This window comes from Leptodactylus fuscus, chromosome 4 (genome assembly GCF_031893055.1).
Source record: "Leptodactylus fuscus isolate aLepFus1 chromosome 4, aLepFus1.hap2, whole genome shotgun sequence".
NCBI classification, from domain to species: Eukaryota; Metazoa; Chordata; class Amphibia; order Anura; family Leptodactylidae; genus Leptodactylus; species Leptodactylus fuscus.
This window is the reverse complement of record NC_134268.1, coordinates 62,481,058-62,499,435: the sequence shown is the minus strand read 5'-3', so window position 1 is coordinate 62,499,435 and position 18,378 is coordinate 62,481,058. Positions and strand designations below refer to the sequence as shown.

The 18,378-nt window shown below is 40.6% G+C and overlaps 1 protein-coding gene across 13 annotated transcripts in view; it reads left to right on the top strand.

Moving 5' to 3' along the window:
- DTNA (dystrobrevin alpha) overlaps positions 1-18,378 on the top strand; it is a 133,980-nt gene that overhangs the window by 26,160 nt on the left and 89,442 nt on the right. For all 13 annotated transcript variants that reach the window (XM_075270530.1, XM_075270520.1, XM_075270519.1 and 10 more), the window contains exons 2-3: positions 6,167-6,234; positions 12,587-12,667. In XM_075270530.1, the coding sequence (XP_075126631.1) occupies positions 6,167-6,234; positions 12,587-12,667 (149 nt within the window). The remainder of the gene's footprint in view (positions 1-6,166; positions 6,235-12,586; positions 12,668-18,378) is intronic.

Genomic DNA, 18,378 nt, shown 5'->3' with positions numbered 1-18,378 from the left:
TAATGTCGATGACTTAAATTAAGGATAGCAGAAACTGGATAACACCTTTAAATATAGAAATATCCATTATAGTCATACATTTATTTTACAGATTTTACATATTTCACATCCTGCCTGCTAGATGTTTGGCTACAGAGAGTTGCGACATAGGTTTAGGCAGGAATATGGGCATGAATTACTCTGTGGAGTGGATGCGCACCAGCTTTATACAGTAGAAAGCAATTTCAAGAAGTCACATTGTTGCAGTCTCCTTCCAGTAGGGGGTGGTGTAGAAAGTGAGTCGGGACAGAAGTGCAATGTTTGATCATTTGGAATGAATGACATGAATGCTGCCTTCCATAAAATTGACTTTAATAACTCCCTTTTTATGAATCTGATTGTGACAGTGTAACAAGGTCTGGGAAGATCAGATTATATTGAGATAGTTTTTAGAAGACGAGATTTAGGTGTCACTTCGTGATATCATGTGTCCTCCATACGACTGCCCTTCTGCCACCAGTATTGGCTCAGCTAAGCGTTATATAGCAGCCATCTTTCTGATTGCATTATACCTCTGTGCTGTATAGACTTGTGTAGGGGCACAACATGTGCACCGATATCTCTGAAAGGATGTGGAAATCACATTGACTTGCAAAAGGCTTAAATAATTCATAAAAGCATTTTTGATTCCTATGAATTAAGCATTTCTTCTTGTTTCCTGCACAGTGAGGATGAGAGGAGCATTATTCATAGCTATTTAAGGGTCCCTTCTTGTGAGCTGGAAGTCAGCATTTTGTACAGCAGTGCCCATGAAAATGTTATTTTGGTTGACATTATTTGTTTAGTGGAAATGCTGCCTGGAATAACTAACCAGAGATAACTACGGTAGCCTTCTGTTCTAGCCATTACTAAACACATGGAAGGATTAAAGCCTGGAAAAGGCAGTTTATACCGGGCAGATATTAGCCTTTTGCTGTTGCCTCATATCTGACTCAGGCCCGGTTCACATCTATGTTTGGGCCGTTCCGTTCCCCTCTGCATGAAAAATGTGGAGAGAAAAGTCCTACAAGCAGCACCTTTCTCTCTGCACTTTTTGTGCGGAAACCACACTGACCTCTTTATAGTCTATGGTGTCCGCGGGTTTCCGAAGGTAACTGCATTTATTTTTTATGCGGATTAGGTTTCCATTTGGGGTTCCCCAAGCAGATTCCCCGAACGGAAACCCATGCACAGATGTGAATCATTCACACTAACTCCTTCTCTCCATTGTTTGGGTCTGTGGGGAACCCCTACAATGGAGAAGCGAATCACTAAAAAAAACAGATGGAGGGCAGTTGGATGACCTTTCACATCCTCCGGAAACATGCGGTGTAATACACCGCTAGAAAGCCGACAGTGCGCCAGATTCAGCGGAAGTACAGTACAATAGACGCTACTGTGAGGAAGGGCATTGCTGACTGACTGTCAGAAACTCCCTTCTGACTGTGAAGAGCTACGGTACCGGCACCAATAGCTCTTCACTGGGGGCACAGAACGGGAAAGTCGAAAATGCGCTGATTTCAGCGCACTGTCCACTTTCTAGCAGTCTATTACACCGCATGTGCCCCAGGAGGTGAAAGGTCCTCTTTAAAAACTGAAATTGGCGGAGGAAAAAGTTCTATGTGTGAAAATCGGAGGAGGTAAAAGTCTTGCACAAATGGTAAGAAGGAGTCTCCAATATAGATTTCAATGTGAACCTAGCGTTATTGGTGAATTTATTGAGTAGTAGTGCATAAACAGTATGCTGCGATATAGTGAGATCAAGAGCTATCAGAAATGTTGGTCTTTCTAAGTGCCTGTTCACACCTGCTCTATTTTTTTTTTTTTCACGGCTCAGGCTCATTGAAGTGAATTGGCCCTCATGGATGCCATACTGATCCATTTAATACATAGCAGAATCTCCGATCGGTCGTGTGAATAAAGGCTAAGACTCATGCACACTGCTGAGGCTTTGTCAGGTGCTGCACGTACTAAGAAAACCGTAGTGTGACGGTGTAAATTCTGCTGACTGCTTCTTGGGGTGAATGAAGGGAATGGCTAGTTTATAAAGAAACCTTTGCGTTGGAGATGATATATGTCTTCACAGTGCTCATTCCGTACGGTATAACATTGTTCTATACAAAATTTAAAAAAATGACAAAACAATAAAATTATTTAATTAAATCCTTTTTTCCCCCAGTCACAGAGTTCACGCTCAATCCTTGGTCTTATAAATCTTTGGCTTTATAAAAGGGTTGTGTAATTTGTACTTAGGTGGTCCATGAATTATCGACATAGGCTTTGCAAAAGAAAGACAAATTTACTGCAAGGAGGAAAGTTTAATTAACTTTGGCAGTCTCTAAAAACATTTTTTCTCCTTTTTTTTCTGTGGGCTCAGACTTATCTTGTAGCTGTATGCACTTTGAGTAATATTAATAGGGACATAGTTGCCAAGTGCAAGGATTAGCTGTAAGCCTCTGCAGCGAATCAGAATGCATGAAACATGATTCCTTGAAGAATTTCTTCCACATTTGAGAAGAAGACTTCTAATCACAGTCCCTCCAGCAGGCCAAATACTAAACTTTCATTATTGGGAGCTTAGAATGCTGTCTTCGCAAATGGGATAGCGTGTCGGGTTCAGAATGACCAGCACTGTTCTCTTGTCAGGTATATGGACTCTGTGTTTTATTGTGATGTATTTGATGTACGTTGTAATAAATACCTGTATACTGTATTGTAAGATAAACCCTAGTTTATGTGTAGGGAATCCCTTCCTTTCTGCATTTTAGCACTTACTAATAATAGTCTTCTCACAGTTTTATTCTGTATCCCTACTGCAAAGAGAACATTCTATACTAAAGGTCAATTCATGATTTCCAAATGTATATCTGTGACGGATGTCTCCAATATCTGCCACTGTATAGTGCTGCAGTGACATGCACAACCCATCGGCTCCAAAAAAATGCATGTTTGGTGCATATGGAATACAGCAAATTGAACTGCTCCATAGAGCTGAAAAAGGGCCAGTATTCCGACACATAATAGCTTGAATGGGGCCAGAAGGACGCTCAGGTGAATGGGGACCTATAGATATATTGGACATAAGCATTGGACACTAAAGGGGTGCCCCCAACTCAATGATCATAGTCAGACTTGTAGCTTAAGCTAACTGCTTTATCTATCTTGCTCTGTTTTCCAGATACAACTAAGGTTAGGTTCACATCTGTGTCAGAGTCTCCGATGAAAATTGACAGAAAGAAAAGTCCTGCATGAGGGACTGTACTCTCTGCCAGTTTCAGTATAAAAATGGAGGAAACCTGACGGAACCTACTTGTAGTCTGTGCTGTCTGCAGGTAACGTTGTTACGGCTCTCCATTATATGGCCCCCATGACGGACCTCAGTGCCGATGAGCTAAGCATAAATGTGAACCCAGCCTTAATTTCTCTCCTCCTTTACAGCTGGTTGTCTAGGTTACAGTCCTGCTCACAGTTTGGGATGATGACTCCTGGCTGTCTAGATTCTTTCTTGAGCAGTGTCTCTGTTATCCGTGTATGCAAATCCAGAGATAACTGTGCAGTTTAGTGCAAGCAGTAGCTCTGCCAAGAATGAGGGAAAAGGAAACTGGAGTGCAGCTGAAATCCTAAGATTAGAAAACCCCTTTAGGCCAGGCGCCCACGTGGCGTAAATGCCAGAAGAAACGCCATGGCAAAAAAACATGGTGTGTTACAACCCCTGCAAAGCGAATTTCATCCACATATTGCAGAAAGATATACACGGTGAAAATACTGTGATTTCCAAAACCATGGTTTCCTTAATGGTATAATGGAAACAGAAAGTGCGCAGAGGAAGCTTCTGTGGACCTTCTGTAAAATGAAAAGTGGTACGGGACAAACCTCAATGAGTTACTGACACTGGGTTCACACCAGCGTTCCGATCTCCGTATCAGGTTTCCATCTTATGCCGGAAGAAGATGGAAACCTGTCAGACAGTGTCCGGCCGTGAGCGCTATTGAGTGTTTTCTGCTCTCCGCGGTGAAACAGTTTTTTTAAAAAACCAGACACAAAGTCCTGAATGTCCAATTCTCTGTCCGGTTAAAAAAAACAAACCGCTCACCGGCGCTCATGGCCAGACACTTTTCAAACCCATTGTAATGAATGGGTTTGAAACATGACTGCAGGTTTCTGTCTCCTGCTCAGTTTCGTGCAGGAAACGGAAACCTGCACAACAGAGACCCAGGGCGCAGATGTGAATGAGCCCTAACAAAGTTTGAATTCAGCCTAAATTTTCCAATTATTTTCACTTTATGCAGTTTTTCAGTGTATCAAATATTAAACACTGAATCAAAAATACTATTTGTTTCATAAAAATATTACTGAAAAGGTATTACAGAAGATATCAGTTATTTCATATATAGTGAGTGGCGGATAAATGGTAAGTCTGTGGAGGTCCAGCTGCTGGGGCGCTTATCGATTTGCTATTGAGAAAGTGTTGTCTGTTTCTGTAACGTCCATAGAGATGTATACAGTGGACAGGTGATAAATATTGTCTCCTAGAATAGACATTTAATGAGTGACAAGTGCCTTGGAGACTGACTTGGTTCATGTTCGTTGTCTTCCAATAAAGAACACAGGACGTGTGTGGTATATCTAACAGCTGTGTTTAGAGAGTATTATTATGTAATAAGTGATTGAAAATCTGTGTACAAGTCAACTACGGTTTACAAATAGAAAGAATTGCCATCCCCCAACAGTCTTGAATATATAGACTTAGCAGCTTCCCAGCAGCCCATCAACCATGGGACCGCTTCTGGTGTAACTAGTGATAACTATGGATTATGCAATGGGATTATTTTACTAGGAATTGCAACGCCTGCTTGGGACATCATTATAATTACTGTCTTCATATACAGTGATGTTACAATGTACTAGGTATTGTCACTGTAGTGTGACATCACTGTGTTTATTATCCATGTGCTATGACATCACCATGTGTATATCACTGTAGTGTGACATCGCTGTATTTATTATCCATGTGCTATGATATCACCGTGTGTATTATCACTGTAGTGTGACATCGCTGTAATGTGACATTACTGTGTTTATTATCCCTATACTGGTGGTATCACCATATGACATCCGCATGAGTACTATGATTACATTTGTATGCATTATCTGTATTTTACTGTACATTATCCCTGTGTGTAAAGGAAAACAAAAATCATCCTACACCTATCAAGCTCTGAACTTAAAGTGGTCATGGTAGACTGGTGCCCCAAGGTACCTGTTATGGTCCCTCTATGCACATCCACCTGGATACTCTCCCCGCCTCATCTAATGTCAGTGGTTGTAGCAGTGAGACCTGAACTTGCGTATATGGAGAGACTTATTTAGTGCATATGGTTTTGATGTATACACTAACCACAATCTGCAAATCCAGGTTTGAGTAAAGGTGACTTTTTCATGCTCCTAGGACTCTGAAGCTCTGATCTTTCGTGCACTTTTCAGGGTCATTGCTCTGAAGACTGCCTTTGCTGCAAATAACATAATAAAAGTCATGACCAAAGAATTTGCTCTGACTAGCAAGATAGTGGCCCCTCAGGACTAAGTAGACAAAAATAGATTCTCTTCGACCCTGCAGAACCACAATTTTGTTGACCACCATATTCCCTGTGTGATGGTTATGCAGCTCCCTCCAGTGTGAGTCCTACCAAACAGTCTCACACCTCGGCCTCGCAGATCTCTTCGGATATAATATTTTCAGGTTAATTTGGTTGTGTACAAAAAAAAAATCTGGAGCTTCATGTTATGTAATGTTTTGTTATTGTGGTGTAATTCTGAATATGTTGTTACAGTAACCTTCTCTCATTGCGATGCTCGTAAATAATGTGCCATATTTAGATAATTGCCCAATTTATCATAATTAACGTCTTTACTTCCTTACACACACGCACAATATGTTGGTATTTTGACATATATTATATTGCCATATTTTTTAATAGCATAATACATTTAGAAAACTTTTGTGCAGAGACCTTTAGTTATGTAAATGCATCGAATCCGGCTTTAAAAATAAATGAATCTTTAGAATTTTAATATTGTGCAATGAATATCCTTACCGTTTACTGTCTCTTCTGCTAAAACATCCATATTTGATATTGTTTCTTTACAGAATGATTGAAGACTGTGGGAAAAGGGGGACGAACATGGCCGACAGAAGGCAGTTGTTTGCAGAAATGCGTAAGTAGCATCTCCAACATTTACTGGAATGTAACGCATGTAACTCCTCTCCATTACCAGATGTAAAATATGTAACTCCTATCCACTCCAAGGGGTCGTCCATATCACATTGGAACATTTTTGATAGATGCGTTTTACGGTTGCAGAAAATGGATGCTAAAAGCTCATGAAAATGTATGACCACTCCTTTGCATCCATTTTTAGCATCTGGGTTGTTGTTTTTTTTTATCCACTAAACAGATGCTAAAAACATGACGTGAATGTCCCCTTAGGTACAGTTCCTAATGGTGGGGTTCCCGGCTGATCATCAGTCCTCCCCCCACAACAAGTAGGAGTATGAATGGTCCATGGACCTTATACTCCATTCTAAGCCTATAGTAATGACAGAAATGGCTAAGTGCTGTGCACAACACTTTCCATGAAAGCAATAGCACTCAGGATCCTTCTGGCATTAAGCTGTCTTATGTAGGTACATCTGGATCTGCGTCTTGCTTTTAAGTTGAAGGGTCGCCTCTATTTCACTAGTGTGTAAGAGAGGGAAGGAGAGAAAGCCTTATAGATTTATGGCTGAGCCTTATTATCTATATAATATACTAATATACAGTTAGTCCAGTAATAACCAACATCTAGCTGCAGCTTCAAGGAAACAATCTTTTTTTTTTTTTTTTTTTTTTTTACCAAAAGTGTACAAAGCTTATACTACTTTGGCCGCATTGAAATTGTAAACTGGGAATAGTGGACCATTCTAGGGATGATCAACGACTGCCAGTTTTCGTCTTTTACTACCAGACAGGTGTAAACCAGGACTACACAGCCACTTGTGCAAAGTTTGCCTGGTTTCATTTCATGTGATGTTGCTTCTGCACAAATTGATTTTCATGACTGTAAGGTAAGTCCACACAAGACATACAGTATAGACTGCAAGGTATCCACCCAGGAAAATCTGCCGTGGCAAGACCACAGCACATCAAATAGTTTTTGTTGTACATTTCAGATGCAACATATATGGAAAGGATGAAACTAGTAGTGAAAATCCTGCACGTACTGTAAAATACATGCTGAAGATCCCCACCACTGCTCAGTTTTTGCTGCAGATCCCCCCCCCCATACACTAGACTGTGGGTTTATATTTGAGGATTTTCCACCTAAAATTTGACAGTACACAGCAAAAGAAAAAAAAAAAGCTGAATATCTATCTTATGTGAACGTATCCTGAGGGTGGAAAACAGTATATACAGCAGTGTTCTCGTTCTTTGTCAGTAAGCAGGTATATTGTAAGCGCTACAGTTGTTAAAATATAAAACGTTTAGATGTATTGGAAAATTGTACAATGCTTCATTGTACGATGGTCAAGTTCTATACATAAAATCTGGAAAAAAAACTTCATAGCTATGTTTATACTGGCATCAAGGCTTTTATTTCTTCCAGATCCATAATGGATATGTCTTCATTGGATTAAAGTAGATGCCTAAGAAATAACATTGGAACCATTACAGTTAAAGGGGTTGTCCAGGATAAACTGATAATTATCCCCTAAACTAAACTCCATGCCCCACCTAACTTCTAATTTACCTATATCTCTGAAGTGGTCATGCGACTGCTCCAGGGACACTTTCTGATAATCCATTGACGTTCCGTTTTACTGCTTCTGAAACAGAGCGTCACCATCACTCTTCCCTCCTCCTATCCCCCATCAATACTTACCAAGCCTACCTGTGTTCGAGGAACGGCTCCTGTCTTTCTGTCTTCTAGCAGTCGGCGGAATAGGTTAACGAGGAAGACTGGAAGGGTAGAAGGGGCTAGTAATGGGCGGGATCAATAGACTTGGTGAAATAGAGAGGGTGGGAGGGGCTAGTAATGGGCGGGATCGATAGACTTAGTGAAATAGAGAGGGTATGAGGGGCTAGTAATGGGCGGGATCTCTAGTCAGTGAGGGTAGGAGGGGCTAGGCTTAGAGGGATGGAGGGTTTTACAACAGAGTGAGAGAGGAGACTGGAAAACCCCTTTAAAGGAATCTTTTTAAGTTTTATTTTTATTTTTTCCTAAGAATAATGGCAGCGTACGCTATTCTGCTGTATACCTAAAGAAAAGGAGGCTGTGAAATGAACTAATGGCATTTTCATTTATCAGAATTCTTTTGCAATGTATTTCTATGTCTTTCTGCCATAGAAAAGAAGAGCAATAGAGCACAGAACAAACAAAGCCGCATTTTGCTAAACTCTCTTTCAAAACAGTAATATCTAAGAATTGTGTAGCACAATTGGGACCAGTACATAAAAACATTTCTACATAAAAGCACCAGTGTTGCCCATAGCAACCAGTCATGCCATTTTTAATACCTGCCCTTGATAAATAAAAATAGCAGATATTTTCAGGCCCAATTTTGCTAAATAGAATTTTTCCTGGTGGTACCTATGAAGAGAAAGAATGGAAATAATAAATGTTTGATAATAAGCAAATTCTTACTCGGGAACCCTTCTGGTTTATGGAAAATAAATATATACAGAGTATGAAAAAGGCAACCCAACCTCGCTTTTCACAGATGCTGCTTCTCAAAGCAAAGCCCTAATACATGCAGCTATACAGTTGGGGTTTGTTTGTTTTTTTGCACATTTACTGGCACTCTCCATAATCGGACGCAAGCCTGGCAATTGGCAAACCATCTCTGAAAAGAGGACTCACAAGAAGTTCCCGTTGCATCCATTATATGACACAATAGGGAAACAACAGAGGCTTATCCATTTAGGGAGAGTTCACACTACCGTCGGTGTGCGACAGCTAGTGTCCGCTGCTAATGTCCGTGCAAAATCTTGTGCCGACAATAGCAGCGGACACTAGCTGTTTCCGTGACATTTTGCATTGATTTAAATGGACATCGGGTGCGTTCCTTTACTGTCCGTGTCTGTCCTTAAGTGTCCGTTCCCAAAGATGTTCGACTTTTCAAGCGGACAGCAAAAACCTACATGTCAGGTTTTGCTGTCTGCTTGAAAAGTCTGACATTTTTGGGAACGGACACTTAAGGACAGGCACGGACTGTAAAAGAACGCACCCGATGTCCATTTAAATCAATGCAAAATCTCACAGACACAGCTAGTGTCCGCTGCTAATGTCCGCACAAGATTTTTAACAGACATTAGTAGCGAACACTAGCTGTCGGACACCGACGGTAATGTGAACGCTCCCTTACACTGCGGAAAAGATAGGCTTAGTAGGTCTTTCCTTCCTTATGTGATGACCGTGTTTAACCATATACTAACCACAGGACAGACACACACTCCTGTAGTATGGATGCCCCAATTCTATGTGCAAATCCCCCCATTTTATATTCTTAAATTACCTAACGCTGTGAGTTAATACCAATGTATGTATTGGAGCCAATAGGCAGACTAGAGCGGATATTTGGTCAATCTTTGTTGGGCTAGTAATATACCAGTGACCTCCGATATGGTAGAACCCAGATAACTATATGGATTACATGTGTACCCTGGAGGGAGCTATAAAGTTGGTATAGAGGCCCTATTGGACCTGCTCTGGTATATCAAAAGGGTTGTCTCCATACATTAGTACTGGATTCTTTATATTTTTTGTGGACGTTTTATGGTATTTTTAGACTTGGCGCAATAAAAGTTACGGTAAGATTTATCATGTTTTTCTTTTTTGGTGAGACCAACAGACACTGCCAATTCTGACTCTTATTTACGGTCTTTTGACCCTCTATCATTTCAATGTTTGTATTTGTGCCATGTGCTCCAATGGCGAGATTGTAAGGAGCTGCTGAATACTGAAATTTCTCCACAGGGATTAATAAAGTTCTGTTCTTTTCTAGTCAGAAGAAAATAAGGTATACTCCCCAAATTTGGGCACCCTTTTGGTATTGGTTAGGTCTATTGAAGTAAACAGATATGTTTGGTGATAAGCTGGTCCACTGCTGGCAAATATGCCAAACGACGCCATGCACACAACCAAATGTGCATCCAATTTGTGGCCGATTATGCAGTGGAATACACCCTGATAACACCCTGAATCCGAGTGCATTCTGTGATGTACCTACCTCTATGGGGGCGTCTGACCTGTTCTGTTCCTATGAAACGGATCAGGATAGGATCTGCTCTATTTTCATCGGAACAGATTGGACCGTCGGACGCCCCCTCAGATAGCACAGTCGTGAGCAGGAATCCTAAGCCTGTCCACTGCTTGAAGCTCATTTATGGCTCACAAGATACTTATCATCCTTATAGTAGCTTCTTTCCAATAAAACACTTGTCAGTAGTGGACAATCTAAATACAGTAAAAACATTTTTAGAGAAAGAAAAAGTTAGATCCTAATATATGTAGTAACATTAACACCACTGCTGTTGTAGACTATGTGCGAGCACCATCGCAGAAAACATTCATTTAGGAATAAGCATAGACATTATCACAGTGTGACCAGCATTATGTTTTCAGAGACCTCACTTTAAATGTCAGTCTTAAAAAATAGTATCTTAGAAAGACCAAGTCTGGAAATGATGAAATAGTGAATATATGGTTGGCCGTAGCATTTGCAGAATGTCAAATAGGACCTTTCACCACCTTTGCCGAGTTTAGGTCTTTGCATCATTTAATAGGCATCACTCCAACGATTTCAGTGCCATTTAGGCTCCTTATAGGTGGGTGGTGTCAGGCAGGGGGTGTGATTCTGACATACTGTCCGTCCACTCTCTGAATAACGCCCTCTTGCTCTCCCCTACCTAAAACTGCCCACCTGACTGTACAGAGCCTAAGTAGCATATCGGGCTACGTTCACATGTCTGTTGGAGACTCCATTAGAATCCACCAAAAATTGACAGAGAAGTTGTCCTTTTCCTCAGTCTCTGCAGTCTCTGGGGGAAGGAGGAGGGGGTACCTCCTGCCGCAGTTAGTTGGCTCTCCAAAACCCCCCCAAAAAACAATTTACAACAAATATACCATTGCCAGTCCACACTTTATGGATTGCCATCCCCATTCATTTCGGAGCACTGTTCCATACACTTTAGTTTTAATTTTTATATGTTGGTACCAAAATATTTGGTAGTGTTATAGTTACACCTCAGAAGAACCCTATGGATTCGGCGCAGTGCCGTAGTTTCACTTCTAAACACGAACCATGATGCAGATGTGAATAGAGCTTCTGATCAAAACATTGTGTCTGAAGCGCTTTGTGGTCTTTTTTGCATTGATATATTTATATTCCCAGGAGTATTACACAAAATGGAAGGAAATGCTGTCTAATTGATCATAGACATTCTGTAAGGCAAGACAAAAACTCTAAGACAATGCCACATAATTATGGAATAATGGTGTCTGTAATGTACAACAATGAGCATGAACAAAAGCCGAGAAGGTGGGAAAAAAAAAGAAATTACCTTGTGCAATCTTTTGTGAGTTAGAGTCTGTCTGGAATTTTTCTTGCCTGCCCCCTCCCCAAATAAAATCGCACAGCTATCTGCAGGCAGAAGTGACTTCATATGGCAATGCAATGCAATATTAGGCTTCATGTCATACACAGGCATAGAGACTGCAATACAGGTCCAAAGTACAAACCCCGTACTACAATGTTTTTCCTTCTTGTTCATACTACCCTGCACTACACTATTGCATTTAGGGGTGGGGTACTGTTACTAATACAGATTGTGTATGTTTCTCAATGAATCTGTGATGAAATGCTGAGGCATGAAAGAGTCCAGCAGGGTCTGAGAAAATACAGTGGGCAATATATTCTGGAACTGTACAACAAAATCAATTAGGTATATGCTTGTGTTCTGGCAGTGTGATCGGATACATATAGGATAGAAGGCTTGTGACAGCATATTGCAAAATTGAGTTGTTTTGAAAAGCTGGTCATCTTATGAAACACATACAGTACATAGCCATAAGTAGCCATTGTTACTAGGACTTAGCGTATTTATCTGGACTTTCTCTCATGCTTTCAATGGCTTTTGTTGTGACTTAACATAATGTAGGAAGTTACAGTATCTGGACATGTCCAACCAAGCAGCAAAGTAATGACACATCTCTGTGAACACTTATGAAAGTGTCCGTACAAAGAATAGTGCGATACATGAATATTAATGCCCCTTCAAATGGATGTTCAAGGCTTTACAAATGTTTTCAAGTAAGGATATTGGTTAAAAAAAAAGGAGTAAGAAAACGGTAAATGTCTTTCCTTCAGATCCGGTCCCAGTAGTTTCATGGTCTCTGGCAGTCTTTATCATGTACTGTATTAAAACCATAATGTATGAACACATCCTAAGTCAGGATGAAGCCTACACACATCAGAGGATCATGCTGTATATTGTATCCATGTAATCTCATACATTTTTTTCCCTACTAGGGGCTCAAGATCTGGATCGTATTCGCTTGTCTACGTATAGAACGGCATGTAAAATTCGATTTGTACAGAAGAAATGTAATTGTAAGTAAGCAAATCAGTTGACTGGTCTAGAAGGCATGAAATATGTTATGTGTGACTGTGTAATAATAAAAATGTTAAAAAGTAGCCACAGGCAAGGCTACGGATATACAGTATTCTTAGATAAATAGCAGGTGAGGATCATATCACCAAGGTTCTGCTCAGCACATCATAAAATAGTCCAAACGAATCGCTTATGATGCAGATTTACCCACAGAATTGCTCTGAATTTCATCCTTCACATTGTTAGACATGCAGATTTGTCCAAAGCAGAGGATTCCTGCACAAGTGAAGCCACCTTCACAAAGAAAAATACCCAGAAGCCAAAATAAAATTCTCCTAAGCACATATGATTATGCTGTGTTGCTTCTTTTTCTTATTCCCAGTCATATACATTATTAACCATTAGTTCTTGGCTACAGATGAGACTATATCCTGGTCAAATCCGTATTTACTGCGCTCTTTAATTCTCATTGCCTCTACATATTTGATATTCTCTGTGCATTTACATGAAATATCCATTTTCTGCTTGCTGCGCTCTGCATTATTCAATTAGCATGAAACGAACACCTCAGGATATTTATTAAAGGGAAGCAATCCTCATAGAAATGCTAACTACTTTCTCACCGTAGTTCCTGGCGTCCTAAGATAAAATGCATGTTTAAAACACAGTTTAAGCCCAAATACACATCAGTTGTATTTTCATCCATCAACCCGATCAGTCATAGGATCTGATCAACCAACAAAAAATAAAATAAAATCACAAAGGTAGACTGAGCTCATGCTGTCTCCATCCATCATAGAGTGCCATGCAAAAAAAATAAGACTGAAGCTTTCTTTTAGACGAAAGATAAAATCGCGCCTGCAGGACTTTCTCCCTTTGGAAAAGATAAGAAAAAAGATGGAACAAAGTTTCCATATTGTTTTTTTTTTTTCATTATAGTTAATGATGACTGATGCAGACTGAATATGCTCTGTCTGCATCACTCATTCTATTCATGTTGGGCCATTGTCCTTGTTGTATGACGGATCAGAGCAATGGACTTATGTAAGAAAACACAATAAGGGGAATTTATTAACCTTTCTACGCCAGTTTTTTTTGGCATAAATTGGTGTAAATGTGGCTCCACTTTGAGCTTTGCCCCTTATTGTGCCAAAGACTTTCTTCGAAAAAAATGCAGGTGCAGAGCAGGATAGGCTGGGGCAGGAACGCCTCTGCGCTGCCAGAGAAATGGCGTGAGTTATACAGGAAGACTTTCGTTCTGAAACATATTAATTCATATGCACCTCAAGCCACTTGGGAGCTTTATTAAGACTGGTACGTGTTACCCTAATTGTTATATTCCCAAAATATTCAAGCTTGGGTTCTTTTTATTGCTCCATCTTTTTTCTGAAGTTTTGCAAACCATAGGAAATTCACTTACAGCACAATAAATTCTTGGGTGTTGTCAGTTGAAGCTCATCTTTCATGGCTCCTCTAGACCCAAAATAAACCATACACATAGGGGCCTGAATATCTCTGCTTACCAAAATGCATGACGCATCTGTGAAGGAGGCTAAGTAGCCATGAAATATGTGTGGCCGCATGCTGAAGACTGTACAATGTGCTATTATAGATACAGATTTTCAGAGATGAACAAACCCAAAGGCTGTTTCAAGAGAACTTGGGCAGGCTTCCAAATAGCACAACTTATGCACAATGGTTTCACGCAACTTGTGTCCAATTTGTTTTTATGTTTTTCTCCTTATGCAGTTTTCCCAGGAACAAATTTTATCCCATATGTAAGGAATCGAGGATAAGCAAAGGTGCATCTAGGGGATAGACACGGGGGAGCCAAACTCATCCAGTGGGATGCCCAAGCAAGTTATCCTAATATTATCACCATACAATGAGCATATAGTGATAGATATCATGTCTGTACAGGGCTCCAGACCGTATAAGTGAATACAGGACAGTATAAATTTAGTGACTCACACCTGATGTCTATCACTGTAGTGGTCCACATTTCAATCCGGCACAGATCTGGAACACTTTTTCCATCCATGACTCATCTCTGCAATGTGTGCAACACAGACATCTTTGGCTCTCCACCTTTTCCTCACCTACACGAATTCCCAATCCTACCACTGCCCCCACTTCTGTGCTTGTTGCTGTCTATTTGTCAATAATACTGTACCTGCTGTGTGTCACTTTGCCCCCATTATTGTATTTTAAATATAATGTTGTAACTATAGTTACCTTCCAAAAAATAGTGCAACACAGCAACCACAGAAACATAATCCAGATAGACACTGCCCTTTAAAATTTAGTACCAAAAGATAGTGCCTCATTGTATCCTACATAGCAAACCTTGGAACATGGTTCAGTGCACAGTAAAAGTACCCATTTTTGCTCCCACAGAGTAATGATGCCTCTTTTGTGTCCCCCAAATAGTAAAAATTCTCAGTGTGCCTTTATAAAGTCATATTGTCCCTGAACATAATACCCCCAGGGTGTCTCCCTTTATAGTAATAATGCTCCTTTAGTGCCCCTATAACTTAATAATGCCTGTTAAAAGTATATACGGTATATACTCGAGTATAAGCCGACCTGAATATAAGCCGAGGCCCCTAATTTTACCACAAAAAACTGGGAAAACTTATTGACTCGAGTATAAGCCTAGGGGGGGAAATGTAGCAGCTACTGGAAAATTTCAAAAATTAAAATGGTCAGAGTTTTTGGGTGCAGTAGTAGCTGGGTGCTGGGGAAGGGGAGGGGGTATTTTGGTTGTCTATCTGCCCCTTCCCTGAGCTTGAGGACTGTTTTTTTTTTTTTTTTTTTCCCCACTTGGAATTCAGCCTGGCTGAATATAGGATATCTGCAGTGCTCCTATTAACCCCTTCCCGACGGAACAGGAGCACTGCAGATCCCCTATATTCAGTAGACTGGGCACTTTCAGGCACAGGGATACTTAATGTGTATGTGTTTCACAGTCATTTTCTACTTTTATATGCATTCTAGGGAAAGGAGGGATTTACAACTTTTATTTCTTTTTTTTTTTTTTTTTTTTGCACTATTTTATGGGAGATACTATACATTGATATTGTGGCTGGTCATAGACCCCCCCCCCCCCCCTTAAAAAAAAAAAAATATATATATATATTTTTTTTTTTTGTGCTTGACTCGAGTATAAGCAGAGGGGGGCTTTTTCAGCACAAAAACTGTGCTGAAAAATTCGGCTTATACTCGAGTATATACGGTATGTGCCCACTTAACAAAAGGCCCCCCTTAATACTGTCCCTTTTATGTAACAATGCACCTTGAGTGCTTCTTAAATTAACAATGGCCCCTGATGTGCCCCTTGAATGAACCTATTCCCAGTATTTAAACATGGCAGCCGCTCAGGAGCTGAGTAGGCCCCGTACCCGTCAGGTCTCTGCTATATTACAGAATCGGACACATCTGTGATCTCAGACATTTTACCCCTCACATGCCTTGGTGAGATCACACCTCTGGTATCTGATGGCTTTTAGTTTCACTTTTGTGACTGTGAACATCTCCCATGTGGAGAGAATGTGGAGGCCGGTCTATTCTTATGGCCGCTGGGAGCCTTCCGAAGGGTAGGACTCACTTACTATAGACTACAGTCCACTAGTTATAATAATCCCCCTGATGTGTTGAATTAATAATGTGCCCCCTTAAATTAATAATACCCCTGATTCGGCCGGGGGGGGGGGGGGGGGTATATTCTCCTATCCCTGTGCCCAGCCTCTTCTTTCCTGCAGTTATCCTGGACAGTACATCAGCATCCCAGTGCAGTGACATTATTGTGCTGTCTGCATCAGGACACTAAAGCGGCCTGCGGCGTATAATACAAGGAGTGCTAGGGCAGAGAAGCCTATGGCTCCCAGCTTTACCATGGGTTACAGCAGTATCAGTGTCCTGTAGGGTCATGGCAAAACCCATGCATAAACAAGGCTTGCACAAAGATCTCCTGAAAATTGCTAGTGCATGTGTATATTCCTATGTGCTACAGTTATTGCAATACACAAAGTCTGTTTGCGGCCCTGATCTAAGGAAATGTGGTCTGATGGTGATATATAGGCACATACAACTGCAGTAATAGGCTGCAAGGGGATGTATTAGTGGAATGATGGGGGTCCTGCTTCTTTTATCTTCACCAAGTGTCCTTATTCACGTCATGAATCCCAGTGGTTTATTAGAAAAAAAAATATATAACCTTTAGCCTGTACCCGAGCAGGGGGGGTTATAGAGATACTGCTTGTCTGTTTTCTTGTAAAGTGTCTTGATTTTTGCAGGAAAATATTATTTTACACAATAAATGTATTTTTGCCAAAGTGCCGTTCTGCCCTTTCTTTACCAGAGGGGCAACTGTGTAATCTCCATTCTAAGCTACTGCTTCTAATACATAATAATTTACTGTGCCTACCATAGTGTCAGAACACCATTATTTATATTTTTGTTCCAGCCAGATTTAAGCAGTGTTTTTCGCTTTTTCCCCTGTATATAGCCCAGAAATATTAGCAAGAAATAAACGAGCCATTTTATGGGAGTAAGCACAGAGACATCTACTGGTCAGATGGTGGAATGGTACGGCTGCGATTCCTGTCTCAGTATGTCATGTATTCCGTGCTCACGTATCTGTTATATAGAAATGTTTGCATTTCCATCTGATTGATGTGGAGCCTGTAGGAGGGATTCACATTTTCAGAAGCATTGTTGCATGTCTTAATTTGTAATCTTAATCCAGATAGATTGAGGCATGCCTGATGAATCACTGAGGCTTGCAGTTAGTATCATTACATCACAGTGTCCTTCATTAATCTCCTGGGTGTTCTGCTTTAGAGGTTCACTACAGTGCAGGAGAAGTGATGGTCGGGGGTGATTATTATGCTGTGCCAAGCAGAAGTAGCAACTCGAAGTCGGTGTTACATTTTCTGCTTGACAATTTACACACAGTTTTTCAGCAGGTATACAATATGGATTCTTGTCTTTATAAACTTACCGCCAGCCTTAAGGAGCAGTATTAGTTTTTATACGTTATACTTTAAAGCACGAAGGTTCTGAATTGCGCTGTGTAGTTGAGTTACTGTGTATATTATACATTTTAGACGCTGCCGTACAATTTATTCGCACAATGTGGCAGAAAAGCGTGACCAGACCTAAATCGAAACCCACGGACGCTGATCAGATTTATTTTTGTTATGCAATTAAAAATTTCTGGATTATCAAATCAATTCATTGCAAACAAAAAATAAAAATATAAACCACAAATGAATGTAGATCCAAATTCAGCTGCAAAATCCTTCTTGTTAGTTATTGCAGTTGACCTGCAACATTGAATGAATATAGAACAGCAGTCAGAATGGATTTGCCGACATACCTGTTACTGATCCTCCTCGCCTCTACTTTAGATTGTGCGAGGACCCCTTTGCCTGTACTGCCAGTCAGTGGCTTAAGTGGGTCACTGCTAGGGCAATGGTTAGCTGAGCAGAGATCTCCAGGCATTTCCTCTGTGTTGTGAGACACTGGGCCCTGGGCAACATCAGAACTGGAGCAACAGAGGATCTAGTACTCTTATTCTAAGCCCGGTGTTTCAATAAAGAAATTATACATACATGTATATACAGTGGGGAAGTTAGCTCGGTAGCAGCAATGGTGCGGACCCAACCAGTTAGAGACAGGGACACAAAACTAGCAAACAGGTTTATTG